Source organism: Corythoichthys intestinalis, chromosome 1 (genome assembly GCF_030265065.1).
Source record: "Corythoichthys intestinalis isolate RoL2023-P3 chromosome 1, ASM3026506v1, whole genome shotgun sequence".
Classification (NCBI taxonomy): Eukaryota; Metazoa; Chordata; class Actinopteri; order Syngnathiformes; family Syngnathidae; genus Corythoichthys; species Corythoichthys intestinalis.
In genome coordinates, this window is record NC_080395.1 from 23,206,152 (window position 1) to 23,226,124 (window position 19,973).

Sequence of the window (19,973 nt, forward strand, 5' to 3'; positions counted from 1 at the left end):
AGTGCCACAGGCTGATTGCCTCAATGTCACGCAGCATTGAAGCAGTCATTTCTGCAAAAGGATTCCAGACCAAGTATTGAGCGCATAGCTGATATAATTGAAGGTTGACTTTTTTTGCATTAAAAAACACTTCTTTGTATTGGTCAAATGAAATATGCAATTTTTTTTTTACTTTTTTTTTTGCCAAAATCATCAGTATTAAAACAATGAAAGGCTTGAACTACTTCAGTTGTGTGTAATAAATCTAAAATATACGAAAGTAAGGTTTATGAGTACATTACAGAAAATAATGAACTTTATCACAATATGCTAATTTTTTTTAGAAGGACCTGTAATTATGATGGTCTTATGACAGCCTTATGGCACCACTTATCAAATTTAACAATTCATGAAACTGGAACAGTAACTGAAGAAGTACCACAGAACATTTTCAACAAAGAATTTTTATTGTCATTTACATCTGTAGTGCTGCAGTGCATGCTAGGAGGAATGTTGGACAAAAAGTGTTGACAGCAGGTGGCAATAGAGGTTGACAGTCTCCCCAAAGGAAGCTTCAAGGTGGTTCATTGGACAGTCTTATGAGGCATTGTCAAAGTGTTACCGATTAACCCATTTCAACCCGCCGGTCACATTTGTGAAGGACAAGAATGATTTGATTTACAGGGCTCTAAAAATGTTCTTGAGTAATCTTTCAAAATATTTTCAGTATATATTGGAAGAATACATTGTTTGGATGAAATGTATGCATTTACACATGTTTGGAATAAATTATCACATGACCAGAGCTTATTATTTACTTATTTCCTGGTTGCACCTTGAGAAGAAGATGGCTTCCTCAACTCCTTCCAAAAAAAAGGTCAGTAAAGTATGTTCAAATAAACATAAAGCAAAGATTTTTTGTACATGTGATCTTTAGGTTGTATAGTAATGGTATATGCATTTGCAATTACTCAAATATGTTTGAAATCCTTGCAGCACGAGCAAACATTTGCATGGTCACATTAGTGACCTGTGGGATAGCGCACTGTAGCTAGGTGTACACATAGACATAGCTAGCAATTTGTATGTATAGACCTAAGTCTGATCTTTTTTCTCGCTTTTAGATTCACTTTGAGTGAAGTGCTTGATATTTTGGGGGTCGGTGATGGTCCAGACAAGGCATGCAACATTGCAGTTATCCCTCAAAGTGAAAAAGATGCCATTTTTCTGTGATTCTGATGGATCTGATATGGATTATGAGCGAAGATGGGCCATTTGCCAGCACGGATATTGAATGCATAGGCAGAACTTGTCGGCAGAGATGATGACAGCGACAATATTGATTGCAACCTCCACCTCCCACAAACTACCAGCATTACCTTACCACCTTTTGATCAAGGAGAATGTATGGCCTCTACAAGTAATGCCAATCAGCCTCATGATGTGACCAAAGCTAAAACAGCCGAAAGAAACATTATTTGTCCTGATTGTCCTAGCATCACAAGTGCCCCTTCTCAAACATCCCACACTGTTGAAGAACTGACATCCTCCAGCCACCATAACATCCAAAAAGAACCACAAAGGTTTTCTCGCCCACTGCAGGCCATGGCAATAGAAACTGTAATGGTGTTTAGTCGCCAGAGGAGCGAAGAACCTCTGTCATCCAGCCGCCAAAGGGACAAGACAGAAGACCCACCAAGGTCCTCTAGCCGACTGCAATCCAAGGCTAAAGAACCTCTGAAGATCTTGCGAAGCCAGAAGAGATCATTTGAAGAATCTCTAAGGTCTTCTAGCTGCCAGAGGGTTGAGTCAGAAGTTCCACTGACACAGCTATAGTTGGTTAAAAATAAAAACAGTGTTCAAACGATCAAAGAGACCGGCCACCTCCAGTCTTCCAAAACACACGATATACAGCCCAAATGCTGCAGAATGTGTCAAACAAAGCGGCCTAAATCCAATGACCATTTTCTTACTAATGTATCCACCCACTCTATGAGACATCACCATTGAAATGTCCAATCTCTACTCCACCCAGACCAAGGCCAAGCAACTGAATATGGGTATGGATGAACTCCTCACATTCAATGGGATTCTTTTGGCATCTGGCTACAGCACTGTTCTACCAGGACACATGCACTGGTCAGTTGACACCGATGTACATAATCTATGCATTTCCGATGCGATGCAGAGAAATCAATTTGACGACATAATGGCCTCAATACATTTTGTGGACAACACAAAGATCACTGAAGATCCATTTTTCAAGGTTAGGCCAATCTTCACTGAGCTGAACAAGTCTTACAAAGTCATGCCACATCCAGAATGTTTGTCAGTGGATGCATGATAAGATACTATGGGCGTCATGGATGTAAGCAATTCATAAAAGGTAAACAAATCCGTTTTGGCTACAAGATATGGAGTCTTGCATCATCCAGCGGATACATGCATCATATGGAGCCACATGGGGGACGCCACACGCTCCTCCCAAAGACTGGCTTAGGCCAAGGGCCAAGTGTTGTTCTTGGTCTTGCAGAGCAAGGTGAGGTGCTTCCAGGTTGCAAATTCTACCATGACAACCTCTTTACTTCTCTATCACTCCTTGATGAGATGACAAAGGGGCTATGGGAGCTGTGGCACGATGAGGCAAAACCAACTCTTTGATGTTCCCTTCAAACCAAAACCGTGAATTCATGAAGTTACATCGAGGAACCTCAGAAGTTTTAACACAAACAGAAAAGCTGTTGGTCCGCTGGAAAGATAACAATGTTGTGACTATAGCAATAAACACAAATAAAACAAAACTGTTGAAATACCTTCAGTTTTAACCTGTGTTCACTTTCAGAGCTTTAAAATGCGGTACAACATATTATCCTACCGGTGTGACCGATCATAAAACACACATTTTGACCTATGTGTCGATATTTTTTAAAATTTTTTATTACTGATTACTTAAAAGGGCTACCAATGACACATGATTCTGACTTTTATATGTCTGGGAAAAATTTGGGATTAAACGGGTTAATATCCTTTGGTGTAAATATCCCGTTATATAGTGAGGACAGCTGTGGCTTATAGTCCGGTGCGGCTCATCTACAGTATGTATTGCCGTTTTCATGTCAAATTTGGTGGGTAGCAGCCTATGGTCAGGTGCGCCAATATTCCGAAAATTACGGTAAGCATTTTCTTCAAGGCATCTTTAGTATGTCCTGTCAGTATGCATCTAAATAAAGGTGGTAGTAGCATGGTAGTACTTTGGGTGTCAAATTCACCTCCTGTAGAACATTTCGCCGGTGTAACACATTTTGACAGAACAGTTTTTTCCCCCCCGTACTCTCGTCTCATCCCGTCTTTCCTGTTCATTTTGCTTTTGTGGCTCATTTTGTGAAATATCGACAGTAAGTCTTGCTCAATGTTCCACTCTGGCTCAAATTGAAAGGTTTGAACATATGACATGTTTATGTCACTAGAGTCATACTCTAGAGGCCCGGCAGCGTAACCATGTGATGTCACCGCCCTGCGTGAACAACAACGGCGACTACTTATTTTACAAACTGTATAAAAACGCAAACATCAAGAGGTGTTCCAATATCAAATTATTTTAACTCATCATAACATTTATCTTTTAAGAACTACAAGCCTTTCTATCCATGGATCCCTTTAAATTCGCCTAAGGCTCATTGGATGTTTTGTTGTCCAAAAAATAAAAAAAATAAAAACTTAATTTTTAAAACTCATCTTTATTTTCATAATCAAGCACATTAACACTGTTCATCCATTAAAATATTAAGTCAACACTGAAACGGAAACAGAAGCTGGACAACCCCCCACAAAATAAGGCGTAATTCACGAGTCGCCCTCTTTTTGCCTCCTTAACAATAAAAGCACTTGTGTTTGCCTTTGTATTCAACGACGCTGAAGGGCCAAACAAAAAAATGACGAGAATTTAAAAATCACAATATTACAAGAATAACCTCATACATTGTAATGCTATGAAAAACTAACTAATATTGAGGAAAAAAGTTGTAATAGTATGAAATTAAAGTCATATTACGAAAATAGCGTAACTGAAGTCAAATTATGACTCAATATTACATGGTTATGCAACAACTTTTTTTTTAAATCTTATACCGTTACGTAAAATGACATTAATATTGTAATATTACTACCCCCTCCCCTCGCTAAATTGCGAGTATTCTCATAATATTGCAACTTTAATCTCACATTATGTTTTTAATCTGTCCAATTATTTTGTTCGGCCCCAATACTCCGTCATTGAATTAAGTGCACTCGCATGATCAAAATCAAAGTTAAGCAACACGGCAACTCAGTTCAACTTTGCATATCTGAAACAAATGTATAATGTTAGCGGGATGGCTGATCGCCCTTAGTACTCCTCGTCGAGATCGTCGTCCAGGTCGGAGAAATCGATAGAAGGTCGGCCATCTGGTTCCTCTTGAGGACCTGCGTCTGAAAACGACAACAAAAAACTAGCACATAAATCCTTACTTGCCATTGGCAGACATCAAGTGACGTACTTTCAAGGTTTTCCATTTGCTCCGGAAGAATTCTCACCAGGTTGAATAACTGCCAGGGAAGAAAATGGAACAATTGTTGCCTTCATATATACACTGCTCAAAAATTTAAAAAAAAAAAAAAATATTACACTAAAGTAACACATTGTAAATCTGAATGAATGAAATATTTGTATTAAATACTTTCTGTCCATAGTTGAATGTGCTGACAAAAAAAAAAAAAAAAAAAGATACTCAAAATTAAAGTGGAAAAAAAACACACTACAGGCTGATCCAACTCTTATGTAATGTCCTTTAAACAAGTCAAAATGAGGCTCAGTAGTGTGTGTGTGTGGCCTCTGCGTGCTTGGGAATGCTTCTAATGAGATGACTGAGGTTGTCTTGGGGGATCTCCTCCCAGATCTGGACCAGGGAATCACTGAGCTCCTGGACAGTCTTAAGAGCAACCTGGTGGCGCCAGATGGACATAATGTCCCAGAGTTGTTCTATTGGGTTTAGGTCAGGTGAACGTAGGGTTCAGTCAAGGTTATCAGTTCCTTCAGGAACTGCTTGTATACTCTAGCCACATGCAGTAGGGCATTGTCGCAGACCAGGAGAAACCCAGGTATCACTTCACAAGACCAAGTTATGGCAATGGTAATGGACAGCACTTACCGTAATTTCCGGACTACCGCAGCGTGTGCAATGATTTGGCCAAGTCATCGATTTTTCTAAAGGCCGCATGGGGGGCGGCTCGAGCATAAAACGTAAAGTCAGACAAGTGGAATATGGGTGTCGAGGAAGACGCTAGTTTGCACTATTCCTGGTAACTTTGTGCATGAATAAAATTAGCAGACCCGCATCATGGAAAATGCTAGAAGAAATGCATAAGACGTAGCTTTTAAGTCAAAAGCAACCGAAGTGGCTGATCAAGAAGGAAACGGAGCTGCTGCACCTAAGCGGCCATCAAGAGGACAAACTCCATTCCAGCTGTGATTCCTGGGGGGACAACAAATTGTTTGCAGCAACTTGACAGTGTGAATCGTGCATTTAAAATGGCGCTCAGAGTTGAATGGGAGGCTTGGATGACCAGCAGCGAGAGATCGTTTACCAAAACTGGTCGCAGAAGAAGAGCAACTTTTGCACAAGTCTGTCGGTGGATTCTGACAGTGTGGACCAGTGTGAAAAAAATCCACTATCACCAACGGGTTTCGAAAAGCCGGTCTGTTCGTAACGAAGAGGACGGCATGAGCTCAGGAGTGAATTTGCCTCATTATGAGAGACATTGAACGCGACAACGAAAGACACTGAGAAGGTGCTTGGCTAAGTATCTGACACTGAGGGTGAAGACTTCCATGGTTTCGGTGCACAGGAGGAAGATCAAGATTTCTAACAAAGACTTTTACGTTTCTAATAACCAGCCCAGTTAGTATTCTACTGCCATGTTGCTGCTATGTAACTGTCGTGTTGCTGGCGCTGTTAGGAAAGAAAACGTACGTTATTAAAATTTTGAAAACACTATCTTTGTAAATATCTCATGTTAATATGTGGGCACACGCGGCCTATAGACAGGAGAGGCTTACGAATGTACAAAATAGTTTTTCCCTTTAAAAATGTACTGGGTGAGGCTTGTAATCAGGGGCACCCAATAGTCCAGAAATTACGGTATATAGCGCATTTATCTACAAGTTTATCCTTTCACGCACACATTCACATACCAATGGCGCTGCATCCATACAAGGCACAGCCAGCCCATTGGGGGCAAAGTAGGATTCAGTGCCTTGCCCAAGGGCACTTCGACAGTGGGCAGTTGTAACCGGGAATCAAACCGCTGACCCTTCGGTCCCGGTACAACTCGAGCTACCAACTGCTCCACTGCTGCCGCAATGGGTCCAAAGATTTCCTCCCGATGCCCAATAGCAGTCAGGGTGCCATTATCTAACCTGTAGAGGTGTGTGTGCTTCCACGGATATGCCTCCCCTGACCATCACAGACCACATCGGTCATGCTGAATAATGTTGCAGGCATAACGTTCTCCACGGCATCTCTGGACCCTTTCACATCTGTCGCATGTGCTCAGGTTGAACCTGCTTTCATCGGTGAAGAGGACAGAGTCAGTGGCGTAGTTGCAAATTCTGGTACTCTATGGCAAATGCTACTAGAGTTCTACAGTGTTAGGCAGTGAGCATGGGGCTCACTACCGGATGTCAGGCCCTCCGCATGGAGCCCGTTTCTGATTGTGAGGAGCTCTGGCAGTGCTCATCCTGTTCCTCCTTGAACAAGGGAGCGGATACATATCCTGCTAACGGTTTAAGGACCTTCTATAGCCCTGAGTAACAGTCTCCTGGAATCTCCTACAGGCCTTCAGGTTCCTCCTCAGACTGTCAAGGAGCTCAGTGATGCCTTGGTCCAGATATTGGAGGAGATCGTTCAGAAGAATATCCGCCGCCTCTTCAGGAGCATGTCAAGGCATTGCAAGGAGGTCATACAGGCACGGGGAGGCCACACACACTACTGAGCCTCACTTGTTTAAAGGACATTTCATTAGTGTTTTCCACTTTAATTTTGAGTACAACGCCAAATCCAGACCTCCATGGGTTGATACATTTAATTTTCATTGATAATTTGTGTGACTGTCGTCAGCACTTTCAACTATGGAAAGAACAAAGTATTTAATAAAAATCAGATCTTCAACATGCTACGTTAGTGTTCCCTTTATATTTTTTTGAGCAGTGTATTAGAATAATAATGCACGACTATAGTGTAGACCAAATGCGCTTTCACACCTGTACCACTGGTTCTGAAACAATGGTATAAATTCATTTGGATGCGGAATAAAACATCTTTGAGTTCCATTGACGGCGCTAGACATCCAATACAATTTGACTGGGAGTGAATGAACAAACCTTCATTCGCCCCGTCGAGTAAAATTGGATTGGACGTCTAGTGCCATCAACGGCACTGAAACATGTGCATTCAAAGCCAGTCTTCCCATTTGAAAAGATATCATTGTATATTCCACTTAATATATAGGTAGAAGTAAAATTTCTCTTTTGCTACTTCCATGCACTTGCCACTTGATGGTGCAAAAATAAAAAAAAACGAAGATGTGAACATAACAGTTACTCTTTCATATCAGCTGATCGTGGAAAAAAAGTCAAGAAACCTTCGCTCTTCATTAGAAAGATCATCAATCAAACAGTAAACATAGAAGTTATTCTATATCGGCCAATGGGCATCCAGGAACATGGCCCAAACGGTGAACATAAAATCCTTTCAAAGTGGCTATACTGTAGGGGTGTGCCATCTTAGGCACCCCACGATTCGATTCGATTAAGATTCAGGGGGCTACGATTCGATTCTTGAACGATGATCACGGTATTGACGATGATCACGGTTATCACGATTATTGATGCATTGTACATTACTAATTAATATAGTAGACAAACAAATTTTTGTCTATTTGAAATATCCTGATGATTCAACAGGAACGATGGAAACATGCCCATACAACAAAAACCTGCCTTTAAGCTACTTTTTTATTCATCTATTTTTACAAGAAAGTGCAAATACATTAACCATTTGAAAGGGAATACTTATTTCACTCAACAACACAATAAAATTTACACAGGTAGAATGAATTCCACATTTCTGGAAACAAAGTGTCTTTAGAAATAAGCCTTCTTTTAACCAATATACTTTGTTTTCACAGATTTCCGTACTATTTCGCATGTTTGTAGCATTACCGCTGTACTTAATCATGGTTTTACACGTTCTGCATATGAAATACACGTAAGCGAATCAGACAATTAGTTTAGCGCCAACTATTAACACCTCAACAACAACAACAATAAAGGCTAAACAGTACAAGAGGGTTCGCGTACTCACCTCTTGTAGACGCACACAGGTCTTAGCAACACACTCAGGACATTTTTCAATTGACATGACTTCAAACTACAGCTGGACATCTGAAAGACGAGGAGCAACGAACTATCTCTCTTCCCCTCTTGCTCTAAAAAATAACGTGCACACAGAAGCGCGACCCTGCCTGTCTCATACACAAATTTATTGGGGGGGGCTCTGGGTAGCTCACGATACGGTACGGTACAAGACTCACGATAACAATGATTAAGATATGGCAAATCGCGATACAACAATTATCGATACATTGGTCAGGAAATCATTCTACGATACTCTATAGCAGTGATCCCCAACCACCGGGCCAGGTACCGGTAGGAGGCTCAGTTGCTTCCAGGCCGCAGAGAAATAATCATTTGCTAACGACCTCAATCTGGCCCGTGTCTCATGACACATCTATAAGGCATACCTGTCAAGTTGTACGGTTTTGGCGTAATTTGTACAAGTGTGCACTGATTTTTGAATGTGTACGCCGTACGTTCAAAATCTGTACGTTTTTCGTGCATTACGTTTTTTTTCCTCCGTTCGGATTTTGTCACCATTTTGGCAACGAGACAATGTGCGTTACTATGCGTTACTACGTTGGTTGAATGACGTGAGAAAAGTCAGAGACACGGAGAAAGAACAGCGGGAGTGGGAAGGAGGGAAGAGTGTTGTGACACTGTTGCAAACGCAATGCTAGGAGGCTCCAATATTATTTCCTGACTGTAGCCGACAGCCTACAATCTACACCCACTTGATGCTACACTAGATATCATATGGATATAGAACTAGATGCGAAATGACAGACTCGGCGGCGTTAGTAAACAACCGCCATCTTAAAGCAGTAGACTTCTCAGAAAGGCTCTGTTGTAGTGAACCTTCCTAGCGAACCTAAGTAACTTTTTATCTAAAATACTGCCAAATCGGCAAAATCTTGACTTGAATCTATCTTTAAATGATGAAACAGTTTTAAAACTTTCTCATGTCGAAAGTAGACAGACGGGAACTAATGCAAAAATGGGAGCAATTTTAACAACTTTAACGGTTGATTCACAACATTAAATGACTTCCACACATAGCAAAGGTTACTATTTTTTTCTTTTTTCCCTGAAAAAAATTAAAGAAAAAAAACATGAACGGTAACACCAGTTACTTTGCCAATTAACTAATTACTCTTACATTCAAGTAACTGAGTTACTATATTTTTGGGAGAAGTAATTTGTAACTGCAATTACTTTTTTAAAGTAAGATTTACAACACTGGTCATAAAGATGCAGTCTGCAGAATGAAAAGTGACGAAAGCGGAGATTTTATTCTGCCAATTTGTTGCCGAACACAATTTGCCCACAACTATTGCTGATCACTACTCAGAATTGGAAAAAGAAATATTCCCCGACTCCAAGTTTGTATCGGTAAGTTAATTTTATCAATTGACCTTTTTAATTTATAATTGGACACACTAACAAACTACCTTCATGTCAAACTGAATTGCGAGCTGAAGTGCCACGAAGCGTAGCCATCAAATGAAATGATAGAAATTGCCAAAAGTGCTACATACAATTATAACAAACGTCACTTAAATTTTAGTAATCATGATGTAGCTGAAGATATTGATTGTTCTTTGATTGCACCAGGTTATATGTGACAATATTACCAATAAATTCATATTTTAAAAATTGAGTTTTATTTTTGTTTCATATTGCACGCTATATAAAACCTTGTAAGATTAGTCATCAATTTGTAAGGGCATACGTCACTATTTGTAAGATTGCCAACAGCCCCTGGTTGACAGGTATGAATATGCCTCTCTACTCTATTGACTAATCAGAGTAGATTTGTGTACGTCACCATCTAGTGGTTGGCCGCTATTACTGGGGTGTTTGCCCACCTATAGCAGGCCAGCATCAGTCAATGTAAACAGTAACATTAGCTGTTTTTGGCTGTGTGCTGCGACGTCAGTGGTTAGCTTGTTTTTTTACGGGCAAAAGGCTGAGCCAGAAGAAGGGCCTATGACCAGGTCCGTTTTGTATAATATGAAGAAACCGGGAAGTGGTCATGTTTGAGTGCCATTGACGGCGCTAGACGTCGAGTTCATTTTAACATTCAAAATGGATTGAAGGTCTAGAGCCGTCAATTTCAGCTAACATACGGACTATTCTAGTTGAAGATTTGGGTAGCAATCTTTTGGTTCTTTTTCCATCAGTGACACCTTTTTAAAATGACATATCAATTCTTGGCTGGAGCATATTGATAAGCTTTTGGGATACAAACTATCACGATAGATCATCATTTCAATATATTGCCACACCCCTACCTTCCAGAGTAATTCCTGACCAATGAGAGTGCAATTGGGTCGCGCGCATAAATATCATTTAAGGCTAGATATATAAAAGTGGAGAAATTTGAGAAAATGTTTTGGTTTTATAACTCATTGTTTACCATTGACGGCACGAGGCGTCCAACCCATTTCAACTGAGAGGTCTCAGTCGAAATGGACTGGACATCTCATGACGTCAATGACTGGATTGGCTAACAGCGCATCAATTTAGCCCCTGAACAAAAACAGAGCACAGGTGTGAAAGCACCCTAAAAAACCGCGTTGTGCGCGCTCACCCCCGCTGCGTCGATGGCCCCCAGGACATCGGAGAACCTCTGCTCAAAAAACTGCAACAGGACCACCAGATAGAGACCACTGCTGATGAAGTTGTCATAATCCGACTGCAGAGCGAGACCAGACGTCTCAGCGTACAAATGCTACCCGACGGATTTTTGTTGTTGGAGGAAATTCCAATAATTGAACGTATGTTTGATTGGGAAAATTCCGACAAGGGCCGATATCTTAAAATAGGTCGGGCTCGAATGAGTGTGTGTGCGTTTGCTGACCTGTGCGCGTGTCCTGTAGAGCTGCTGGATGTCAAAGTTGTCGATGTTCAAGCGCAACTTCTCCTTGCAGAGTTCGCAATTTGTGATGCCCTCCAAATTCGTACCTGATAGACAAAAGTTTGGTGGAGTGTAATCAATTATTTTTACCATATATTATTCAGTGTTAAATTACCCTGGGCTTTACATTTTAGCTTGAAATATGCAGTACCAGCGAAAACTATGCGCTGAGAAAAGTTGGGACTATGAATATTAGGAAACTATCGTTTTTCAAAATAAAAGCAGATGCTTGCAAATATATTCTAATTCTGCGTTCAGTGGGAAAAATTATAGTAATGTTTATGATTATTAAAAAGAATTTAAAAATATTTCAAGGTACTAACAATATTTACTGTAGTTTTAATTTTAGGATTTTTTTAAATTAAATAACCTTTTTCAACAGAATTTTTAAATGAAAAACTACAACTGCTTTTTTTTTAAATAAAAAAAGTGAAAAAATTTTCCATTTCAATAAAAAAAAATGAAATCCAAAAAAGGAAACAAAAACGTTTTTAAATGAATTAAAATACTTATAGCTTTTTCTGTCATTTAAAATATATACCGTTTATATATGGCGGAAAACACAGACAAGACTGAAAAAGCAGTTTCTGCTCTTGCACTCCTCTTTAAAAGTGCTGTATTTTAAGCCAAACCAACTGTTGTGTTTCATAGAATAATAAGTTATATGCTGCCATAGCAGATTAATGGCGCATTAAGCCCCCGAACTATTTTTCATTTGTCCGTTTTACCCTGACAACCCCCGTTTACAGACGTCGCGTAACCGCTTTTGTTTCAACTCAGCCATAAAACGAAGGTGATTAATTATATTATTCAAAATGTCTGTCGATTTTAGCTTAGAATCATTTATTGATGTCTCATATTTCATAAAAAAAAAAAAAAAAAAAAAAAAAAAAAAAAAAAAAAAAAGACTTTAAAAAATTATTCACTCACATATTTTAAACTTTTAAACAAATTACGTCACATGAAAAAAATGGCATCTGTAAAAAAAGTCATGGATATCTACCTCATAACTATCGCATTTTCTCCGATATCTCAGATGATAAATAATCGATCCAAACAAAGAAAAATTGAAGAAAAAAAACATCTAAAACGGTAAACATATGAAAAAGAAAATCTCGACCTCTCCTTGATGTCTGCGATTTCTGCATCGTGACCCTAGTTATATTACCATGTTTCACAGCTATTCACAGCTGTGTCTTGACACTCAGTGATACATGTTACACGGAGTTTTTGGATCAAAACAAGGTAAGTATGCGATAATATCTCGTTAAAGGTAAGTATGCGATAATATCTCGTTAAAGTCATGGCGTCTGTAATTCTGCTCTCGCGTGCTCTCACTCCCAAATAGGGTTTTGCTGTTTAAAAAACATTGAAAAAAGAAAAGAAAAAAATGCCCTGTTCAAAATTTGAGATTGAGAAAATTGAGATTTTAAGCTTTCCAATGATGTATTACACATGAATATGCATGCAGAAATTAGCCGCTACAGCATTGGCCTTATACTTCGTAATATTTACGTAAAATAAATGCTACCTGCACGTTTTTTTTGCTTTTAACCAAGAATCGACTGTTTTACGTCCATATCTATAAAGAATTCAGGGACTTAAGCATTTACTATGAAGAATTTTCAACGCAAAAAGCTCTTTGTTGTACTAAGGGCCACCACACTGACTTAACTAGCAGCACATTCGACATATTTACGTAAAATAAATGCTAACTGCCCGTTTTTTTTTTGTTGTTGTTTTTTTTTTTTGCTTTTAACCAAGACTCGAGACTGTTTTATGTTCAAATCTATAAATAATTCAGCGATTCAAGCATTTATTCACAAGAATTTTCAATGGAAAAAGCTCTATGTCTGAGTTTCCACTTGACGGAGATAGGCCCACTATGAATTGGCCCCATGCCTCATAAATACATTATGAAGTCTATGATTTAAAATTAAATTTTAAACTAAGTGGGAAAAAAAAAACTTGAATATTTACTGTATTTTCTGTTTCTTTTACAAAATTAAATGTAAAACATTTGTATTTTATTTTAGATTAAAATATTTTTAAAATGTAAAAAATAGAACTATTTTTTTATTTTAAAATTAAAAATGCTTTTCTTTTAATTGAAATTAAAAAATAAACATTTTACCTTTGTGTTAAAAAAAAAATAAATACTGCTAACTCACTACCTGCAGCCAAACCAGCGCTGCTTAAAAAAAAAAACTTTACATTGACAACAGTGACTCTAGCATATTAGCACTTATAGCACTCTAAGAAAGCACATTCTCACATTCCTATTGTTCTAAAGGCTTTAAGATTTATTCATAAAATAATTAGCTTTCATTGACAGCATGAGACGTTCAATCTGTTTTGACAGTCAAACAAGAAATGGACGTCTAGCGCCGTTAATGAGTGGATTCATCAGTGCAGCCTGAGTACCTGAGCCAATTTTGGAGCAGAGCCATCTTTTGATGCAGTCCTGATGGACGTACTGCAGACTTCCAGTACATCGGCACGGTTGGATCAAAGGGTTGGACGCTGATGCCTCTCCCATCTGGCAGATTCGGCATAAATCTCCTTCGTCCTCGTCGGAATCTTCCAGCAGCAGTCTTGGGAAGAAGAGGAAGGAGGTGAAGTTGGGTGTTTGTTGAAAAAGAGGAAGAGCAAGAAGGTGACGACGGCAAAGATGAAAAAAAGTGAAACGTAGAAGTGGCGTTTGGGAGGTTAGCACTTACCTCTCCTTAATAAGGCGGAGCTTCTCCTGCTGGGTGTCGGCGCAACCTTGCGAATTCTCAGCCACCGCGTTTTGAATCCGCGTCACCCTACGGCGCAACATGAGGTCCACTAAATTTTCCTTGGTTCGAGGGGACCTGTCTTCCTCCGGCTCACGAGGACGGGGCTCCTCAGAGCGGTCAGAAGCGGCCGCCCCTCGTCTCTCTTCGATGTCGTCGTCACTCCGAGGCGTCCTCCGTTCCAGGTCGTCCCACCTTCTTAGCAAGTGCTGAGGAAGCCGAAGCGTGCGCTCTTCTCGTCTTTGGAGGCAAGAGGGGAGAGAAGGACCAGAGTTTCCGCCGCTCCTCGCTGGGGCTCCGTGCCACCCGCCGGAGGCAGCCTCTCTGTCCGGCTCGTTGGCATTCTCCACTTCATCGCTGTCCGAAGAACCCCCGCTTGACGAAGAGTCTCGGCCAGCGCGGGACAAGAGGAGGGCGGATAAAAGGCGGCGTCCCTCGGAGTCGCGTCGTGGAGGTGGCGGGGCTTCCGCTCGGCGGGAGGAGGGTACTTCTTCGGGCGAGGTGCGACCGTACGAGGCGTTCGAGAAGCTTGTTGATGATGGTCTGACTGAGTAGTCCCGCGACGCAGAGAAGCGGGGGGCGGCAACGTGACCAGCTGGGGCGCTTTCCCGGGCGGTCGTGAGGCCGTAAGAGGAGTAGGACGGATCCTTGGGACGAGCACCTTGGGCGTAAGCGGAGGTCAGACGCTCAGTTTGATCTGAAAACGAGAAAAAGGGTCATTCCAGAATCCAATCTTTTCATACATAATTTAAATGAGTATCACTAGTGGGATGGTGGCAAAAAATGAATGTTCGTTCAATTGTTTGCTGCCAAATCTTCCACTTCAAATGGATTTGGACGTCCATCACTGCAATGGCAGCCAATGAGCTAATTGTGGGCACAGCAGACAGTTTGACGGATCGGCTAAAAACGTACGCTTCTTCCGAAATTTTCCATTAATTTCCAATGGGCCGAAATCCCATTTATTTTCAATGGCACAAAACCTCCAACTGGCGATATAACAATTATCGAAACATCACTCGGGAAATAATTCTACAAAATTTTACTACACAATAAACATAAAAACAACCTCTTTTCATCCTTCTGCTGTGAATTGAGTTTATCACTTGTAGACGTCCAATTTATTTGAAGTATAGAGGGTTCAAACGTACTGGACGTCTATGGCGTCAACAACCACCAACGAGTTTAATTTTGGGGCACTTCAGGCTCACTTCCAGTCGATTTTGAGTTACAGAACAGGAAGAGACCCAAGAATCTCCCCAATGAATAGGCAGCGACTCAAAACACAACAGGAAGGGACCTGTAAATGCCCTAAAATGAACAGAAAGTGACCTGTAGATGCAGACTGGCTGCAAAAGAACTCATGCTCATTTGGCCCTCACAGTCTAAATGGATTGGGTGTCTAGCACCGTCAAGCAGGCAGACACACTATTCTAGTGGAAAATTTTGGTTGCAACTTTTATAAACAGTGACACCTTTTCAAAAACTATATCGATTGTAATGCCCCAAAAATCAACAGGAAGTGACCCACAGGTCTTTACAAACCAGCACCAAAAAGTACTCCACGCAATTTCTCCAGATATTTTTGGAATGCAGTAGAGCTGAAACAATTACTTGAGTAACTCAAGTTTAAAAATTTATTCTTTTGAGTAAAAATCTCCTTCCATCAGCAAGGCTATTGAAGATGAGACGTGGCTGGATATTTCAGCATGACAATGATCCCAAACACACAGCCAGGGCAATAAAGGTGTGGCTTCGTAAGAAGCATTTCAAGGTCCTGGAGTGGCCTAGCCAGTCTCCAGATCTCAACCCCGTAGAAAATCTGTGGAGGGAATTGAAAGTCCGTGTTGCCCAACGACAGCTCCAAAACATCACTGCTCTAGAGGAGATCTACATGGAGGAATGGGCCAAAATACCAGCAACAGTGTGTGAAAAGCTTGTGAAGAGTTACAGAAAACGTTTGGCCTCTGTTATTGCCAACTAAGGGTATATAAAGTATTGAGATGAACTTTTGGTATTGACCAAATACTTATTTTCCGCCATGATTTGCAAATAAATTCTTTAAAAATCAAACTGTGATTTTCTGTTTTTTTTCCCCCCACATTCTGTCTCTCATGATTGAGGTTTACCCATGTTGACAATTACAGTGCTCTCTAATATTTTCAAGTGGGAGAACTTGCACAATTAGTGGTTGACTAAATACTTATTTGCCCCACTGTAGCAGAAAACGTGACAAGTAAAGGCTTATTTTTTAAGAATTTTAAAGCTAAAATGACGCAAAAATGATACCTCCAATGGCACTTACACAAAGATGACGTCAGTTCGTGGATTCTTGTGGGTCTTTCCCGCAGCCCCGGCAAAGCGGGCTCAGTACGCGTCTCTGACTCTCGGCGCAACGACGCCAACGGCCTCGAAGCGGAAGCTGAAGATCGCGGCGGAAAGCGCTTTGAGATCCAAGATGATTCTGGCGGCTCGCTGTGTTTCTCTGTAACACCTGCTGAGAGATGACAAAAGCCCCATTTCAGACATGAAAATGTCGCAGTATTTGTGTTTGGAGAAAACATAGCACATTAGCCATTTGTGTTACCGCGGACATTGGTAAGCCCACTACTAGAGTAGAGCGATCCCGCAAGTGAGGTGCTGGACGTTGTCGGGTACAGCCCTCTGTTTCTGTAGGTCACCTTGGCCCGCTTATTCTCACCGTCATCAATGTTGGTAAACACGCTATTAAGGCCGTAGTTCGCGTCCAGGTCCTTCTACGCAAACGGGAAAAAAAAAACAGCTTCAGACTACTGCTAGCAGCTCAATCAAATTTTGTTCCAGTACCAGTTTACTCCTGCCGACCGCAGGTTCCGCCAACGGGCTTTCACAAGATCGTCCGGATAACGCAAGAGAGGATCGCAACTTCCAGTTGCTGCTGTAGGAGTCGGATGTGCCGTAGTCTCTGGATGAACTCCGAAAGCCAGAACTCTGTCAATGTCAATACAGGCTTTAAACATTGGCCGCCACAGATTGCGATAGATATCCAATTCATTTTTACTGTTCACCTCCCTCCTGGTCAAAATGCAATCAATGGCACTAAAACCAAATTCTTCACTTTGATAGAGTGTCAAATTAATGCAAAATGGCCACTACATTGGCAAACAATGACCTAGACCTAGTTTATTCAATATATACATCAAAACACATTGAGGTACTAAAAATCATACCAAATAGGAAGAAAACTTTAGAAAATTAAAAGAATAAAAATGAAAATCCTAAATTTAAACAAGATTTTAAAATATATCGAACATTATATAACGCTTATAAGAAAAAAATTGGGGAGAAATATTAATAACTAATAAATCCCACCTTTACATTTCTTAAAAAGTATTTTAATTTTATTTTTTTAACTTATTTTTAGCTGTGGTTTTCAATTTTCCAGATATATAGTATTTTAACACTAATTTTATGTACTTAATAGGGCTGTCAAAATTATCGCGTTAACGGGCGGTGATTTTTTTTTTTTTTATTAATCACATTAAAATATTTGAGGCATTTAACTCACATGCCCCGCTCGAACAGATTAAAATGACAGCAAAGTGTCATTTCCACTTGTTATTGTGTTTTTTGGTGTTTTGCCGCCCTCTGCTGGCGCTTGGGTGCGACTGATTTTATGGGTTTCGCACCATAATTATTATTGACATCAACAATGGCGAGCTACTGGTTATTTTTTGATTGAAAATTTTACAAACTTTATTAAAACGAAAACATTGAGAGGGGTTTTTAAATATAAAATTTCTATAACTTGTACTAACATTTATCTTTTAAGAACTACAAGTCTTTCTATCCATGGATCGCTTTAACAATGTTAATGCCATCTTGTTGATTTATTGTTATAATAAACAAATACAGTACTTATGTACAGTATGTTGAATGTAAATATCCGTCTTGTGTCTTATCTTTCCATTCCAACAATAATTTACAGAAAAATATGGCATATTTTATAGATGGCTTGAATTGTGATTAATTACGATTATTTTTAAGCTGCGATTAACTCGATTAAAACTTTTAATCGTTTGACAGCACTAGTACTTACATATTCCTCCAATACTTTTTTTAAATATGCAAATTTACCTACCATTACGTCCACATCGGTTTTGTACGACGATGCCCTCGGAAAGCGGTCATGATGAGACTGCGTTTCCCGGCTGTAAGACCGGTTAGAGCCCCACGATGACAAAGACGACGATGATGCTGATCCAGACGTCGATGCGCGCGACGATTTTGAAGCGGACAGGCTAAAGGGAAGTCCGAGAGACCTGGAGTCCATCCCGGCGGCTCTCTGTTGTGAGGAGAACACGAGAAAAAGAAGATATCAAAATGTAATTCCAGAAGGAGATCAGATGAAACGTGTCGGGGCGGTGCACCGACTGTCATAACCTGTTCTGGTTGACAAAAGAGTGTGTCACATTACTCTGTGGGAAATCACCAGGAAAAAAAACACATTCTTTCCATCCCCTAAATACGTCAGTGCTGCCAAGCCTGTGTGAAAAGCTACTATTGTTTATTTCCGTCAAATTTAACTGCCTTTCAAAACGAATCGGACGGCTATCAACGTCAATGAGATAAGTTGATAGATAAGACTTTTACCCTAACTGCTGCCACTGTCCAATCCATTTTGACTGCGAAGTGGGAACAGATGTTCACTCGCCCATTCCCAATCAAAACGGACTGGACGTCTACCGCCGTCAATGGCATTGAAATATGAGTTGTAACAGCTAGTCCTCCCAGTCAAAATGAATTGGACATCTATTGTCAGCGGCAGGCATTAAAATTTAAAACCAAAAACTAGTGTTATTATGGGCCATAACAAGCATGTGTTTCTGTTCTTATCAACTTTACAATTTATGAATATATATAGATATTAGGGCTGCAGCGATTGAATATTTTAGTAATCGAGGAATCGACTGAAAATTCTATCGATTAATCGGATAAAATATATTTTCCGGTGAAGAGTAATTGTAAATATACATAAGAAAACAAGACATTTCATCTAATATTGAACCATTTTCACTCAATCATTGGCTTTATTTTCGATGTACATTGTTGAAAACAGCCAACAATTGCATCTCAGATGTAACTAGAATTAAAAAAAAAAAAAAAAACGTAATTCACTGCTTTCACTCAAAGAACTTTTCAATCTTATAAAAACTGTATATATATTAGGGGTGTCAAACGATTAAAATTTTTCAACGAGTTAATTACAGCTTAAAAATTAATTAATTGTAATTAATCGCAATTCAAACCATCTATAAAATATGCCATATTTTTCTGTAAATTACTGTTGGAATGGAATTATTTCCTGGCTTTTTTCTGTGAAGAACCCAGAGAGAGTTATTTGGTTATTATCTATTTAATTAATAGTGTTATTATATTATATTATATTTTGGGCTGTCAAACGGTTAAAATTTTTAATCGAGTTAATCGCAGCTTAAAAATAATTAATCGTAATTAATCGCAATTCAAACCATCTCAAAAATATGCCATATTTTTCTGTAAATTATTGTTGGAATGGAAAGACAAGATGGATATATACATTCAACATACGGTACATAAGTACTATTATAACAATAAATCAACAAGATGGCATTACCATTTTTAACATTCTGTTAAAGCGATCCATGGATAGAAAGACTTGTAGTTCTTAAAAGATAAATTTTAGTACACGTTATAGAAATTTTATATTAAAACCCCTCTTCATGTTTTCGTTTTATTAAAATTTGTAAAATTTTCAATCAAAAAATAAACTAGTAGACCACCATTGTTGATGCCAATAATTATTTACACAATGCTCATGGGTGCTGAAGCCTATAAAATCAGTCGC

General features: G+C 39.6%; 1 protein-coding gene across 4 annotated transcripts in view; it reads right to left on the reverse strand.

The window, feature by feature from the left end:
• Window positions 1-3,696: 3,696 nt before the first annotated feature.
• Window positions 3,697-19,973, reverse strand: part of marchf7 (membrane-associated ring finger (C3HC4) 7) — a 28,321-nt gene continuing 12,044 nt past the window's right edge. The window contains exons 2-11 of one of the 4 annotated variants that reach the window (XM_057846403.1): window positions 18,228-18,431; window positions 16,934-17,077; window positions 16,695-16,863; window positions 16,413-16,601; window positions 14,051-14,804; window positions 13,755-13,924; window positions 11,274-11,377; window positions 11,004-11,108; window positions 4,515-4,563; window positions 3,697-4,446 (exon numbers count right to left, since the gene is read on the reverse strand). In XM_057846403.1, the coding sequence (XP_057702386.1) occupies window positions 4,364-4,446; window positions 4,515-4,563; window positions 11,004-11,108; window positions 11,274-11,377; window positions 13,755-13,924; window positions 14,051-14,804; window positions 16,413-16,601; window positions 16,695-16,863; window positions 16,934-17,077; window positions 18,228-18,419 (1,959 nt within the window). In that variant the 5' untranslated portion in view covers window positions 18,420-18,431 and the 3' untranslated portion in view covers window positions 3,697-4,363. Of the gene's footprint in view, window positions 4,447-4,514; window positions 4,564-11,003; window positions 11,109-11,273; window positions 11,378-13,754; window positions 13,925-14,050; window positions 14,805-16,412; window positions 16,605-16,694; window positions 16,864-16,933; window positions 17,078-18,227; window positions 18,432-19,973 lie in introns of all 4 variants that reach the window. The other 3 variants (XM_057846410.1, XM_057846394.1, XM_057846419.1) reach the window with 3 other exon arrangements.